This window comes from Lottia gigantea (assembly GCF_000327385.1).
Source record: "Lottia gigantea unplaced genomic scaffold LOTGIsca_36, whole genome shotgun sequence".
Taxonomy (NCBI): Eukaryota; Metazoa; Mollusca; class Gastropoda; family Lottiidae; genus Lottia; species Lottia gigantea.
Window position 1 is genome coordinate 1,267,257 of NW_008709220.1, and position 14,268 is coordinate 1,281,524.

At 32.2% G+C, this 14,268-nt stretch overlaps 1 protein-coding gene across 1 annotated transcript; it reads right to left on the minus strand.

Annotated features, from left to right (window-relative positions):
* Positions 1-744: 744 nt before the first annotated feature.
* Positions 745-10,705, minus strand: LOTGIDRAFT_121207 (hypothetical protein; the record flags this gene model as incomplete). Its single annotated transcript, XM_009058873.1, has 7 exons — positions 745-1,350; positions 4,446-4,547; positions 4,786-4,940; positions 5,434-5,553; positions 6,526-6,735; positions 9,398-9,617; positions 10,523-10,705. The coding sequence occupies 7 exons, from the start codon at positions 10,703-10,705 to the stop codon at positions 745-747; spliced, it is 1,596 nt and encodes a 531-aa protein (XP_009057121.1).
* Positions 10,706-14,268: the final 3,563 nt, after the last annotated feature.

Consider the following 14,268-nt stretch of genomic DNA (forward strand, 5'->3'; position numbering starts at 1 on the left):
TTGTGATACATCCATAATATGTTCAGGTTATTGAGGTGCTGTTGGAAATTGAGCTTTCCCTGATCAGTTCAATAATAGGTCAAAATTGAAAATCCATGGCATACAAAGATTTTGGTCTTAATAGTAATATTTTGTGATGCTATAAGATGAACAGGTAAACTTGAGTTTTCTAAAATTGAGCATACTCTACCTTACAAGCAGTATCAATAATAGATCAAAGTTGAAAATCAAAGGCTTAACACGATAGTGATAATACAAGACACTATTAGATGTACATGTAAACTTGAGTGTTATAAAAAATTGAGCACGTTCTGTCATAGAGCAGCATCGAAACTGTTATTAGATATTGGTTGAGGACATTAGTTATTAAGACAAATTGGTCTTTGATATGCGTATTTCATGATGCTTTTACAATACAGGCTACATGTAAACTCAAGTGTTCTAGAAAATTGAGTTTCCCTGTCTCACAAACATCAGTAATTAGTTGAAATTGAAAACATAGAACATTATAAAGATATAGATCTAGATGATAGGTCATATTTCATGATGTTCATGTCAACTTTAAGAGTTACTGCAAATTTAAAATGAAATGATATGAATAGAGTTTTACCTCCTACTTTCTGCACCGATTGGGCTAATGAAGACAGATGCCCCTTGCAGTGTGCAATGAGAGATATTTGTCAGCCGTTTCAGCCATTTTTTGCCAACTAGTGTTCATGTCCTTTATATTGTATCCATTTTACTTCACTTTGTTGTTTTGATATCCCCAGCAGGTGGCACCCATCCGGCAATCGCACCTTTCTCAAGTTCCTTAGCAACAGCTATTGTCTGATGATCATTGTTTAAAGATGCGACGATCTGCATTCCGAGTGGGAGGCCATCTTTACTTAATCCAAGAGGAGTCTGGGTAACGGGTAAGGCTAGGGCGTTAAACACAGCCGTGTACGCGAAGTTGAAAGGCATGACGATTGGTTGATTATGAAACGGAGCAATTTTAGGATGAGATGGATACAACAAGATTCCATTATCACCTAGCAACGAGTGAATGTCCTGTTCTAACTTTTTCAAAATTCCCATCAAACGTTTGTTGTTGGATTCCATTAAGAACGAAGGTTTTTCTATCATTGACAACATTATGGCAGGTAACGTGTGATCTGATTGGTTAAAAACCCACTTCACAAACTCCATATATCCATTCACCGAATATTCCTCATTGCCCATGAATTCTGAAAAAGTAGTTCCTCCTGCCAGTGCTATTTTTGCACACCACACATCGAAGCCGTATTTCATTCTGCGGATATTGACAGGCGTGACCTTCACCCCTACTGTTTCCTCCAGATATTTCACTGCCTGTAAAATACAGAAAACAGAGTCAGAAATTTGACATTATTCTTTTTTACACAAAGCTGTCCAGTTCTAATAAAATGACATGGAGTTTTACATCCATCTTCCTGCTACTCAATCTAATCAAAATGCAAATCACGATGTTTCGTTTTCATGTTTTTGTCTGTAAGTCATCTCACCTGCCATCTATAAACTGTTTTTTTCAAGAGCATTTCAAATTTCAGTTTTGGCTAATTCAGTTAAATTTTGAATCGCATTTGGTTGAAATTGGGTAGCAATTTTAAATGTTCCAGTGGTAGATTTGAAATAGATTTTGCCAATGATGTTAATAATAATTCCTTAAATTATAGAGATGACCTTGACTTGACTCATATTTCTAGATTAAACAGAAGATTCCCATGAGAAATATAAGATTTGATTTATTGAAAATTAGACTTCTGTCTAAATGGGTTGCCAAAACAAAGTTATTATTATTATTATTTGCAGATATTGTTATAAATTTGTATATTGGCCAGTCATAATCAGTATTGGATCATAAATGGAGCCATTTTGAATTGAAAACTGGGATGTGATACAGTTTAAATTGAACCCTATACTGTATTGTTACATATAAAGTTTGATTTAATATTTGAAATTAAGAAAATAACATTTATCAAGCAGGATGAAAAATGACAGGAAACAAAAATTCCGCAAAAATTTCCATCCTTGTATGTTATCAATATTATTACTTGGTACTCTACCTTTAATTTGATTAACGCCTATCGAAACAGAGTTGCGTCACAAAAAAAATTCCAAAATGTAAATTTACTGTCAGTTCACTTCACTATTTCAGCCAATCTGGAGCATTGAATATCGAGATTAAGAGTCTATTTTTAGAAATTTGGTAAATTACCCATTCAAAGTCCCAATAATTGATTCCAAGCTCAGGCCAAAACAAATAACGCCCTCATAGAGGGAGGAAAGATTTGGTTATTATGAGTCAAAATAGCTCAAATATTACCTTGAAGTGTTTCATCAAAAATTTTCATTTTCAAAATTAGTCATTATGTATGATTTAAAAAGAGCTAAACATTTAAACTAGATTTAAATTTAATTCATAATTTTCACAAAAACCCCCAAAAATTGTTTTTTTTTTTTCAAATGAAAAATACTGGATTCTTACCAAAAATATCCAGAAAATGATTTTAACTCCAAAATATATTCTATAATGCCTGAATAAACTTTAGAACTTGATCAAACAAAGTGAACTATTGATAATGTTTCAAAATTTCCTGATGGGAAATTCCATTTTAGAAATTCTATTTTGTATTTCACCCTGTTCATCAATATCTTGGTTATATTTTTAGAAGCCGAGTTGGCAAAATTTTCCTCGAAGGTAAGGTTCCTTAAATTTTAGTCTGCAGTTAAAAAGGAGTAAAATATGGAGATTTTTGAGATAATATCAACTAATTATATCTATATCATTGATTAAAATTGTATTTTAAGGGAAATAACTCCATTTATTGCAGATATTTACAAAAGTGTTGTACATATACAAAGCTAGAATAGCTCAATAAGTTGCCAGTTGGATTGTTGTGTGCTTGACGATTAGGTGCCATGGGTTCAAATCCTAATCAAGGCAAGAAAAACACTGATGTTACAGCCAATGCATCCCAAACTGTGCCTTAATGTCGACATTTAACCCCCTTCACTTAGCTTGTGCAGGTAATTATATCTAATATTATTTTAAGTGGTTTCTTTCTTTCTTTTTTACCATTTACCACCAAAAGCCTCTCACGAATTTTTAATGACAGTATTTACATAATTGGCTTTTGTTTTACTGTTAGTAAAGATAAAAACTTTTCAACTATTTTCTTGGCACATCTTTAGGTAAATTGAAAGTGGCTGATATTTGTTTCATTAGAGTACTGAAAGATTGTCTTTACAAAGATAATAATATAATTTTTGTGTAAGTGTAAATTTAAAAGATTTGAATGATATTTAGAAGTAAGGGGTACATATATAACACAACACAATATTATATAATAAAACACACTTCTTTAATAAAATATTCAACACAATGTTTCAACACAATTTATCATTTATTTTATATTTATTTTGTTATCAAATGTATTTTTACCTTGTGTTGAAATGTTATGTGTTGAATATTTATTAAAGAAGTTTGTTTTTTTCTATAATATTTCCATTATTTCATCTGATGAAGCACGTGTAATTAGTGTTGTATGTTTTTGGTTTACATTGTTGAGAAACGCAATTCACTTCCCAGAAATTTCAATCTGAAATGTCTCTAATCTCTGCTGAACTGAAGAAGGTTTTGCTGCGGTTTAATTCTCACTTGCTATGGCCCAGCCCCCACGGACCCCACCCTAATGACAGGGTTAATTTAAGAACTGGAATTATGATGACTCTTCAGATTATACCTGATGAAGGTCAGTTTATGACTGAAATTGCAATCGTGTTTCGATGAGGAGATGCTTATTGTTTGTGATTTCTTTTTGTTGTAAATTTGTTATTTTTCATAAAAACTAGACCTCAGTATTAGGGAATAGAAATAACAATTATTGAATAATATAAGAATGTTTGAAATATAAGGAAAAAGAGAGAAGATGAAATTTAAGACATGTTGTACGTAGTAACTAAGTTTACAAGTTGGCCTGAATAAATAAATACGCAATATTACCTCAAACTATTATGGTGTTATGCCAACTTGCATTATTTACAGAGATTTTCCTAGATATACAGGAGTATAATAAGGGGTATGTATTATACATGCTTGTGCATGGGGCTGGGTAAATCTGAATTATCGTCACTACGAATGTATAATTTTGATTATCGATTATCAAATTTCATAATCCATTATATGTCAAAGTTATATTTCCTCCACTGTACTCGTTAACAAGTAGTAATCTCTTCCACATAGAATATACTCCTATGATGCAAAAATAACCCATGAAATTAAGAATTTTGTATTTACTGGGTTCCTCAATTAAAATATTACAATTATTAATTGATTATTGATCGGTAGTCTGTCATCGATAATCTATCTCAATTTAGTAATCCATACCCAGCCCTACTTGCACATTATATTCAGGAATATATACTACCTTTTTTTGAGCTGCCTTTAATTCTGGGTCAACATTACTGATTAATAAACTTCCTCCATCATCTTCCATAGTAAATATACGTAGAGATTTCAAATCCACCTACAGTTACAAATATATTTACCTAATAGTTTTACGTCTTCTTTTCTGCACCTGTTTGGGCTAGTGAGGACGGGCAACGTGATGCAGTGTGCAATGAGGGAAATTTTGCCAGCGGCATTAGCTGTTCCAATAAAAAGCACAAAGCTATGTATTTCTACAACCATCATACTCAAAATTTCTCTTCTTAAAACATGAATTTCATTATTGTGAAAATAAAAGATGAATACAGAATATTTACCTTTTGTTCAAGTTTTAATAATTTAGATTTTGGTCCGGCCATAACTTTTAACATGGGAGCTAAATCTTCTGAATAACGACACATTGGTCCCGTTGATAGGAGGTCTATTTGACCTTTCGTTGCTGGGGGATACTGACCCTCGTTACATACAATACCTACAACATATAAACATTGTCAAATTATAAACAACATTTGGTGAAATCTATGAATTATACGTATTTTTTCCATGAGGCAACAATGTTACCTAGCGTAGGGATGTAAATATGTCTTAGAGAAGGTTGTGAGTAGGCTTAAACCGCTAACTACTTTTTCTGCCAACATCATATCATATTGTCTGAGCAAAGTGAAAAGTTTTTTGAATTTTTTCTATTATTTTTTATGTGAATAAAAGTTTTTTTGGAATAGCAGCCTTAAAATAGTACTGTTGTCTTAGAATGCCTTTGCGTTGATAAAAATATAAACATAAGAACACATAATGTCTTCAAAATTTGCTTTTACAGAGGACCATTTTTATCAACGCAAAGACATTCTAAGTCTATCAGAAAGCAGACTGGACAGTTGAGCCACTTGAAACTTGAATATTTATTGTTATGCAATGACAAATAGAACAAATTATAATAATCAATATAAACCAGCAAACTGACTTACCTTTTGAAGGACGATGTCCGTAAACACCATTAAAAAACGCTGGCATTCTAATACTACCACCGATATCTGACCCCACACCAGCTACTGAACCCCCGGTAGAGATTATACATCCCTCACCCCCTGAAAATATAACATATATTAGCTATATAAGATATCTGACCCCACAAGCTACTTAACCCCAGAAGAGATTATATTGGTATAGGAATTTATATTGTTAATTATATCGCCTGATTAAAGATACTGAAATATCACCATATCGTGATATATGGTAGTTATCACGATATCGTGATATATGGTAGTTATCACGATATCGTTAATTTTTGTCCAGATAAGATCATCTACACAATTTTAACAAGTAACTTACTATTTGATACAGATGTTTTTTTCATAATGTTAAAGACTGGGGTGTTTTTAGAGATATTTATTGTTTTATGTTACATTTAAAATTTCTAGATCATCATTTTGTTTCAAAAACCAGTAAAAAACAAACTTAAAAAATATCGCCGATATATACCCATATTGTGATATATTAATGCTTAATGTCGTGATATCAACTTGAACCAATATCAACTAGCCCTAAAGACTTGTATCTTGGTTATTATGAAAAGCCTCTTTGTATTGTTTATCATTATAGCAGTGTTTATTCTAAGATTCTTTCCATATAAACAATGCATAAATGCAACAAAATGACCAAATAATTGCCCATATAGAAAGAAAGATAGACATGGATATTTACAGCATGTTTGAGCACAATGAATTGAAAATAAAATTATAAAAAAAAACAAAAACTAATGATCTAAACTGCAAAACAAATCCCCCCAAAAAGCAATACAATGATACAAGGAAGTTTATCAATCAATTATAAATCAGGAAGTATTTCATAATGAGATTTTACGTCTGCTCTGAAACCAAACAACTAACCTCACTCCTGAGCAACAGACCTCTATTGAAAGTTCTAATTGACAAATCAAACACTATTACTAATAAGCTTTGCCAAACAATTCTGGTTCTGAGACTGACATCTGATTGATGGGACATATTGTAACTAGCTCCTATAAGAGATATACATGATAAACAAACATTAACTCTCACCTGAGCTGCCGCCTACTATTCTACTTGTGTTGTAGGCGTTTTTAGTTCGTCCATAAATATGATTGGCTGATTCATACCACATACACAGTTCACTAGTGTTGGTACTAACGAAGGGAATGAACCCGGCATCACGGAGATTCGACACACAGGGAGAATCATAGGTGGCGATTACATCTTTTCTACTCAGTAACCCTGATGTATGGGGCATATCTGGAAAACAAAATAGGACTTAGGGTCAAGAAACAAGGATTATACACAAGTTTAAACCAATAAATAAATCCAAATCATCAAAATATGAATCCGAAAGTTTTAGTTCTACTTAATATAAATGATAAGTTTGAATCAGAAGATTTTTTTGACAGAGTTACAGCCCTTGATATACTGAAAATAAGTTTAACCGCTTATTATAGACATAAACATAGTTTGTCAATATAAATAAACAAATAGACTCTAGGGCAATTCAAAGCAAATGTCATTAGGTTAGGTCAGAAGGTTAATTTGACGAATGTTCAAAAACCTACTGTAATGTGGCTCTATAATAAAAACTAATAAAAAAAAAATTCCACGGTAAATTCAACAGAAAAAGGTTTGCTAAATTCAAAATGATGTTGTAAATGATGTTGTAAATGGTGTTGTAAATGATGTTGTAAATGATGTTGTAAATGATGTTGTAAATGATGTTGTAAATGATGTTGTAAATGATGTTGTAAATGGTGTTGTAAATGGTGTTGTAAATGATGTTGTCAAGATGTTTAAGCGGCATGGTTTGACTTTCTTTAGATTTGGAAATAATCACTTGTAGACAAATTTCTAGAATGGACCAAATCGAACCATAAAATCTTATTTTAGGGACCCTAACGAAATGACATATCTATTTTTTTACTTTCTAAATGGCATGAATTTTCTTAGTTTTATTTTTATTCTAGAATTAGAAACTACAGAAAGACCCCTAAAATTTTCCTTCAATATTTTGTGGTTTTATATTTTCTGCTTGGAATTGCTATAATCACTTAATTTCAAAGATGTTACTTCAAAATCCAAAATACCATCATCTCATTGATAAACAAAATTTAAAACAATTTTAGTGAGTGACTAATCATTTGAAAAATAAAATCATTTAAATATGGAGAATAAAACTACATTTTCACACAAACTGCAATAATGTCTAAATCCTTTCTTCCAGTGTTTAACAATACCTTCCGATTTTTCAACCCGGTTTCCCCCTGTCAGTGATGTAGGTAAGAGGGCTGACATTGAAAGAGCATCTAGTCGTTCGGATGAGACAATAAACCGAGGCCCTGTGTGCTACAGGCTGTGCACGTTAAAGATCCCTCGACAGTTGAAAATTGAAAAAGAGCAGGCTAATTCATTAGCCCACATGGTGCAGAAAAGAAAAAAACTCCATTCATTTCGTTTCACTTCCCAGTGTTTAACAATATATGGGTTTTTGTAAATATTGTGAAATCAATTCTGGCTTTTACACAATATGCAACAGTTGTAATGTTGGTTTGTGAATTTCATTTAGGTTTAAATTTTGTTCAGCTTTCAGAAACTATGATATAAATAATATTTAATAATATATTAGAAATATACTCAGTAGTCTAATAAAGAATATTGGTCATACTTTTTTTAATGCTCTAATAATATATCAATGATATTACATCAGAGATATTCAATACTGATATACTGACAGGTAAGTGTAGAGTATATTAGTATATAGGTATACTGACAGGTAGTATATATATAGGTATATTGACAGGTAGGCATAGAGTATATTAGTATATTAGTATATTGACAGGTAGTATATATATAGGTATATTTATAGGTAGATAACATTCAATCTATAATACTTTGTTAGTCAGGTAAATATATATATATATTATAATCATTGAATGGCCTCACTACAGCCCTTTTCAAGAGACTTTCTTAAAGTTTCATATCCTCACTATCTTATATCTTAGTGCCACTGTGATACCACTGATTGGCATTGCAAGAACCAAAGACAGATTGTAAATTGGAATGGTACAAATCAATGCTTCAAGTACATTTTCAATCTAAGATAGTTGTTGGTTTTTTTAAGACTGGGTTGTTTTTCAAATACTCTTTAGAAATACAAAGTAATTCCAATCGTTTGTTTAAAAGTTACATCCCTATTAATATATTACAATTATTGAATGGACTCGTTCACTACTGCTGAGTAATGTTCTTGTCCATGGTATATTAGATCCCCTTTCATTAACTCCCTGAAACAATCGCTTTGCATTTCTGAATTATTTTTTTATCTTGTAAATCTCTCCAGAAGTAGGTAACTTCTTTTCAAATTGATGTATTCCAATACTGAAATCCACAGTCCCTACTTGTGACCTAGGCCAGTGCTTCTATAAGAGAGTATCTCTTATAAAACCTTCTACTACTGCCCTCGTCATTTGATAGCATATCTACCCATTGGCTATTTTGAAGGCTGGGTTGTTCTCGTCTACTCTTTTAGAGGAAGTAGACAGTGTATCCAGTCAGTTTGGAATAACATGACATCATGAATATCTATAATCTCTATCGGCTCAACCTTAGCCAATGTTCGTTAGTTTCTGTTAGTTTCTGTTAGTTTCTGTTAGTTTCTGCTAGTTTGTTAGTTGTCTCAGTCATGAAAGGCTGAAATATTGTCCTGGTAAATGGTCTATTTTTTCAATAAGGCGATCTCCATAAAATATATGAGGGTAGCTAGCAGCATTCTAGTACTGAAGTTAATCCAAGTACTATAACCTTAGTCCAAACTTCGAAGGTTACCTGCTTAAGTAAAACATGATAGAAATATGTTATAGTTTTGGACGTATTGATGAGACGATGTATTACTCAAAAAATTAAAAATTCATACCTTTTGTAGCGAAAGCTTCTTTCACAGACAGTGGAACACCCAAAAAAGGTTTGAATGTTTCTGAAAAGGATTCTGGGACATTTCCATGCTCTAAAATAGCATCGACACTACGTGCCTCTTTTAAGGCCTCCTCATATCGCTCAGCAACCACAGCGTTGACAACGGGGTTGACTTGTTTTACCCTTGCAATAAATATATTCATTACATCTTCTGCTCGTACCTAAAAAATATATATAACCAAAGGAGAAATATAATTATACAAGTTCTACCAAGAAATAATATTTTGTTTTCTGAGCCAAAAAAAAATGAGAATTAAAAAAATCAACCTGGCCAATACATATATCTGTTCTGACTTCAGGGACACGACTTTCAATTTCTGTGTTTACATAGAAATCTGTATAAACTTTAAAATTAAAAGGACAGAATCGCTATTTTCAAGATGATTTGAGTCTGGATTATATGTAAATAGTCTAGAAATGTACTAAAATAGCATTATTCCTTCAAAAATAACTCAAACTAGGAATTTCTTTTCCTATTTCTATAGATTATAACTTTCTAATGCGGATAATTCTGGACACACATGGATTTGAAAGCTCAAATTTTGACAGTGAGCTGTGAACACTATTACTGATTGGCTTAGCTAAAAATTCTCTCTCTAAGACTAAAAAATGGCAAAACTGTCTCTTTAACTTTGGGTGCTGTTTCAGATCTTTAAGCTTAATCCCACTTATATAAAAAATTTTATCCTAACATTTATACTTGATTTTTTTCAGTGAAAATTTTTCACCCTGATCACACACTCTAGGATATAATAATTTTTTTTTACTTAAAATATAGCATGAAGTTTCGACGATGATGATTACTGCTTGATAAAGACGAGAGTATCATCATTTACATGTTCTAAGTTATTTATTAAAGTATTTTTTATTCATATAATTGTGCTGTATCACATAGCGTGAAACTCTGAGTAACAACATGATTCAGGTTCTGTTTTAATATTTCTATATGTGCTGTATAGTATATAAATAAATGGAGATGAAATCTGTCTTGTACCACTATGTATCATCTTTCTTCATTGTAACCATAGTTTCAGACATGTTAAAGAGACAATGTTAATCATCTTACCTTTCTATGGCGTATTTTACGAGCCAGACTTGTGGCACTCTCTAGCAGTAGGTCATCACTGATTGGTGGAACCGTCTTACCCTTACCATATATGGTATGGAATATAAAATTGACTATAGGTGTCAGCACCAGACTGATAGCGCTGAATATTAAATACAACGTCCCTTCGATTATATTTATCATCTACAAAAACAAAAATATCAGAATTCACTTTAGTTTAAAAATAGCTTAAGAATGCATTAACCCTTTCATCCCTTGCGGCCGGTTTACCCGCCACATGATCAACCCGCCACATGATCGACCCGCCACATGATCACGCAATATATGTACCTGAGTAGCTGTTAAACCAGCTGTTACTAAGTGACATCACACGCTTTAATGCTTTATTTTATTTACACTCAGGGTTCAAAGGGTTAAAGCCGTAAAGTAAAGGTGATCGGGAAGTATTCCAGCGACCATTTTATATAGGCTAGAATCGTTAACTCAATTTCCACAGACCCCCTCCTACAAAAAAAAAATATCATAGTGCACAAAAACAACAGAAAAAAATAGATAATAACCTTTTCAAACAATTCACTATTTTTGGAATACATGTTAATATAAATCCCTTAAAACAATTTTATGTTCCTGATCAAATTTAATCCAAGGTATAGACACAGTTACAGTCCAGATATATTAAACCACAACAATCTCATACACTTTTACATCTCATACAAGTTTTACATCTCATACAAGTTTTACAATCTCATACAAGTTTTACAATCGCATACAAGTTTTATCTCGAGTTTAGACTGTCCAGAAAGTTAGACCCAAAATCCTTTAAATGTATTGACTTGAAATAGAACTATAACGTAACTTGATAATTCATTTCAAGTGGTCCAGGCATCTGATTGGTCAATCACTGATAAAGATTTTTAATCTAATGTTATTATCCAATCAGAGTGCTGTGTATTAAAATCTGGATTTTATTTATTGAAGTTTTCAAGTATAAGGCCCCTGGTGTTAAATCTCAACCAGTTAGCTAATTTATCCCTGCCTTTTCTAAAAAAAATACTAAATAAATCATTTTAATCAATTTATCCTTATCAAGATTTTAATTAAAATCTAATTTTCTCAAAATAATTATTAATTATTACATAATTAATTACCCATCATAAATTAAATCATCATTTTTAAAACTAGAGCTCCAATCAACCATGACTTGTAAATTCAATCAAATTAACTCCCTTGATATAATGTGTATAGTAGTGGCGGGAGTCACATGCAAAGCAGACCATGCTTTCTCTTTTCTATCACCTGATGATCCACTAATACAATCAATTAATTACACCTTTTTTTTTGTAAGCAGTATTTGTTGCAATTTCTCTTTGCACACAGAGAAATACACTTTATTACCCAGTACCCTTTGAATCATTATTTTACTCAAATTGATAATTGATGTAAAAGAAGTATTCTTGTGACCCTGGCCAGTGCTTCTAAAGGAGAGTACAACGCCGAAAATTACAGATCGTCGAACATTGCACTTCAACTAAACACATACACCCAACACAGGTTACCCTGGTCAGTGCTTCTATGGGAGAGTATCTTCTATAACACCCATCACAAGATTTTTTGTATGCAAAATTGTTTCACGTGTTCAGATATTTATTGTTAAAAACTAGTGAGTGAAAAGTTCAAAGTCTAGTTTGTAACAATGAATCATAAAGGTTTACAACCTCTGACTGGTACAGTATTTCAATAAACCTTCACGTGAACTGTTAAGTTTATACTAAATTTCATCTTAGAAATAAATATATAAATATCTTGAAATGAATCAGTCAAAACTAAAAATATGTATCTATTATTTCTTCATCTTTTAAGTTATCATTTATTATACTTGCTAGTTTGATCAAGTAAAAGGGAGTCTCAGTGGCTCAGTGAATTGGACGCTTGCTCGCTAACCAGGGTACAATCCCGGCATAGGTCGAGATATACCTTCGGATATTCAACCCAGTTTTCCCCTGTCAGTGATGTAGGTAAGAGGGGCTGACATTGAAAGAGCGTCTAATCACTCGCATTGGACAATAAAGAGAGTTCCTGTGTGCTACTGGCTGTGCATGTTAAAGATCCCTCGACAGTTGGAAATCGAAAAGAGCAGGCTAATGCCGCTGTCCTGGCAAAATTTCCCTCATTGCACCCTGCATGTCGTTGCCCGTCTTCATTAGCCCATATGTTGCAGAAAAATAGGGCATAAAACTCCATTCATTTCATTTTTAGTCAAGTAAAGTCATTTATGCAGATCTAGGTCATTTTTAAATGGAAACTGGATCAATCCACATTATTTTTAGATTGTATTTATATAAGTAATATTGATCAGGTTTCCCACTGTCAGTGATGCAGGTTGGAGGAGTTAAAACAGAACAACTGGGTCTAATTCATAAAACCTAGCATTTACTTTTACTGTTTTACTGGGCTATTCCTTACTTTTGCATTCATAAAACCAAAACTTCGCTTCAAGAATTCAAGAAAAAGTAAAGGCTGGATATTAAAGATCTTGCTTTAGAATCAGTAAATGCTAGTCCCCTATAAACATAAACCCAGTCTTTTCATTACTGGAAGAAGCATTTGCTGTCAGACTTGACATTCAAATTTCACAATAGTTTTGACTGTTAACCCTGTGTTTTTGTATGTCAACAACATAAGGCGTTACTATCAATATCTTTAGGAGTTTCCATTTTATCTGATCAATGCTATCAAATGAATAGAGGGTGCAGTAAATTTTGGCTATACCTCCAATACAATATTTACTTGGTTCAGTGTCTTCTGATGGTCAGCCACAACAAAGATTTATCCAGACCAAGACGTCAAGTGTCAAATTTAACATTGAAATTCTAAGAAAATTGATGCTGAAAATGGCGTAAAATTAATATTTTAACAGTAAAATCCAACTCAATACCGAAACAAATAAAATGTTACCTTATGTGTTTACTTAGTCATGTAAATTCCAGTTATATTTAAGCAAAACGCAATTTCAATTGCTCTTTGTGTGTTGAATTGTTTACACTCGCTACAGTATAAACTCTATTGGACTCCAGCGAGTTGTGACTACATCCGCCCTGATAGACTCTATCTTCCATGTCGTCTGTTATACTAGTAAATTTTTAACAAAAAAGAATTTGAATTTCTTTGATAATTTTGGATTAAGTTATATCAAGTTTCATAAGTATTTAAAATTTAAGTAAGTTTTGAATATGATTTGAAAATTCAAGAAAATAGCTTCCTTGTCACATGAGCGCCTGGTCGTTCGAGATGGAATTTAAACCAATCAGAACATTTACGGGGATTTCCCTATAATATTAAGAAATCAGTTAGATCGCAAAACAACGCCTTCATCAAGAAAATTAACATTAAATAATTAAATTTATTCTTATTTGTGATTTCATATGTATATTATTGTATCGTAAGTAGATTTTTAATTTTATTTATTTTGTAGAATTTTGTGTCAGACTGGAGGATTTACTTTTCAAATCAAACTGGCAGCTCGAGAGTCTAAAGCTGAGCTGAAGGGGAATTCCCCTTTTTTAGAAATATATTATTTCAGAATAAATGGAATTTCCGGGCGTTACTGCTGTTTCTTCGGCATTTTTCCTGATGTAGTGTAAACTGAAACTAAAGATTTTGAAATATGGGTGGTTTTTTACTATCATTGATTAGGGTGTGTCATCTAAGAAAAGGCATAAACTAATAGGCATTGCCATAGACTGCAT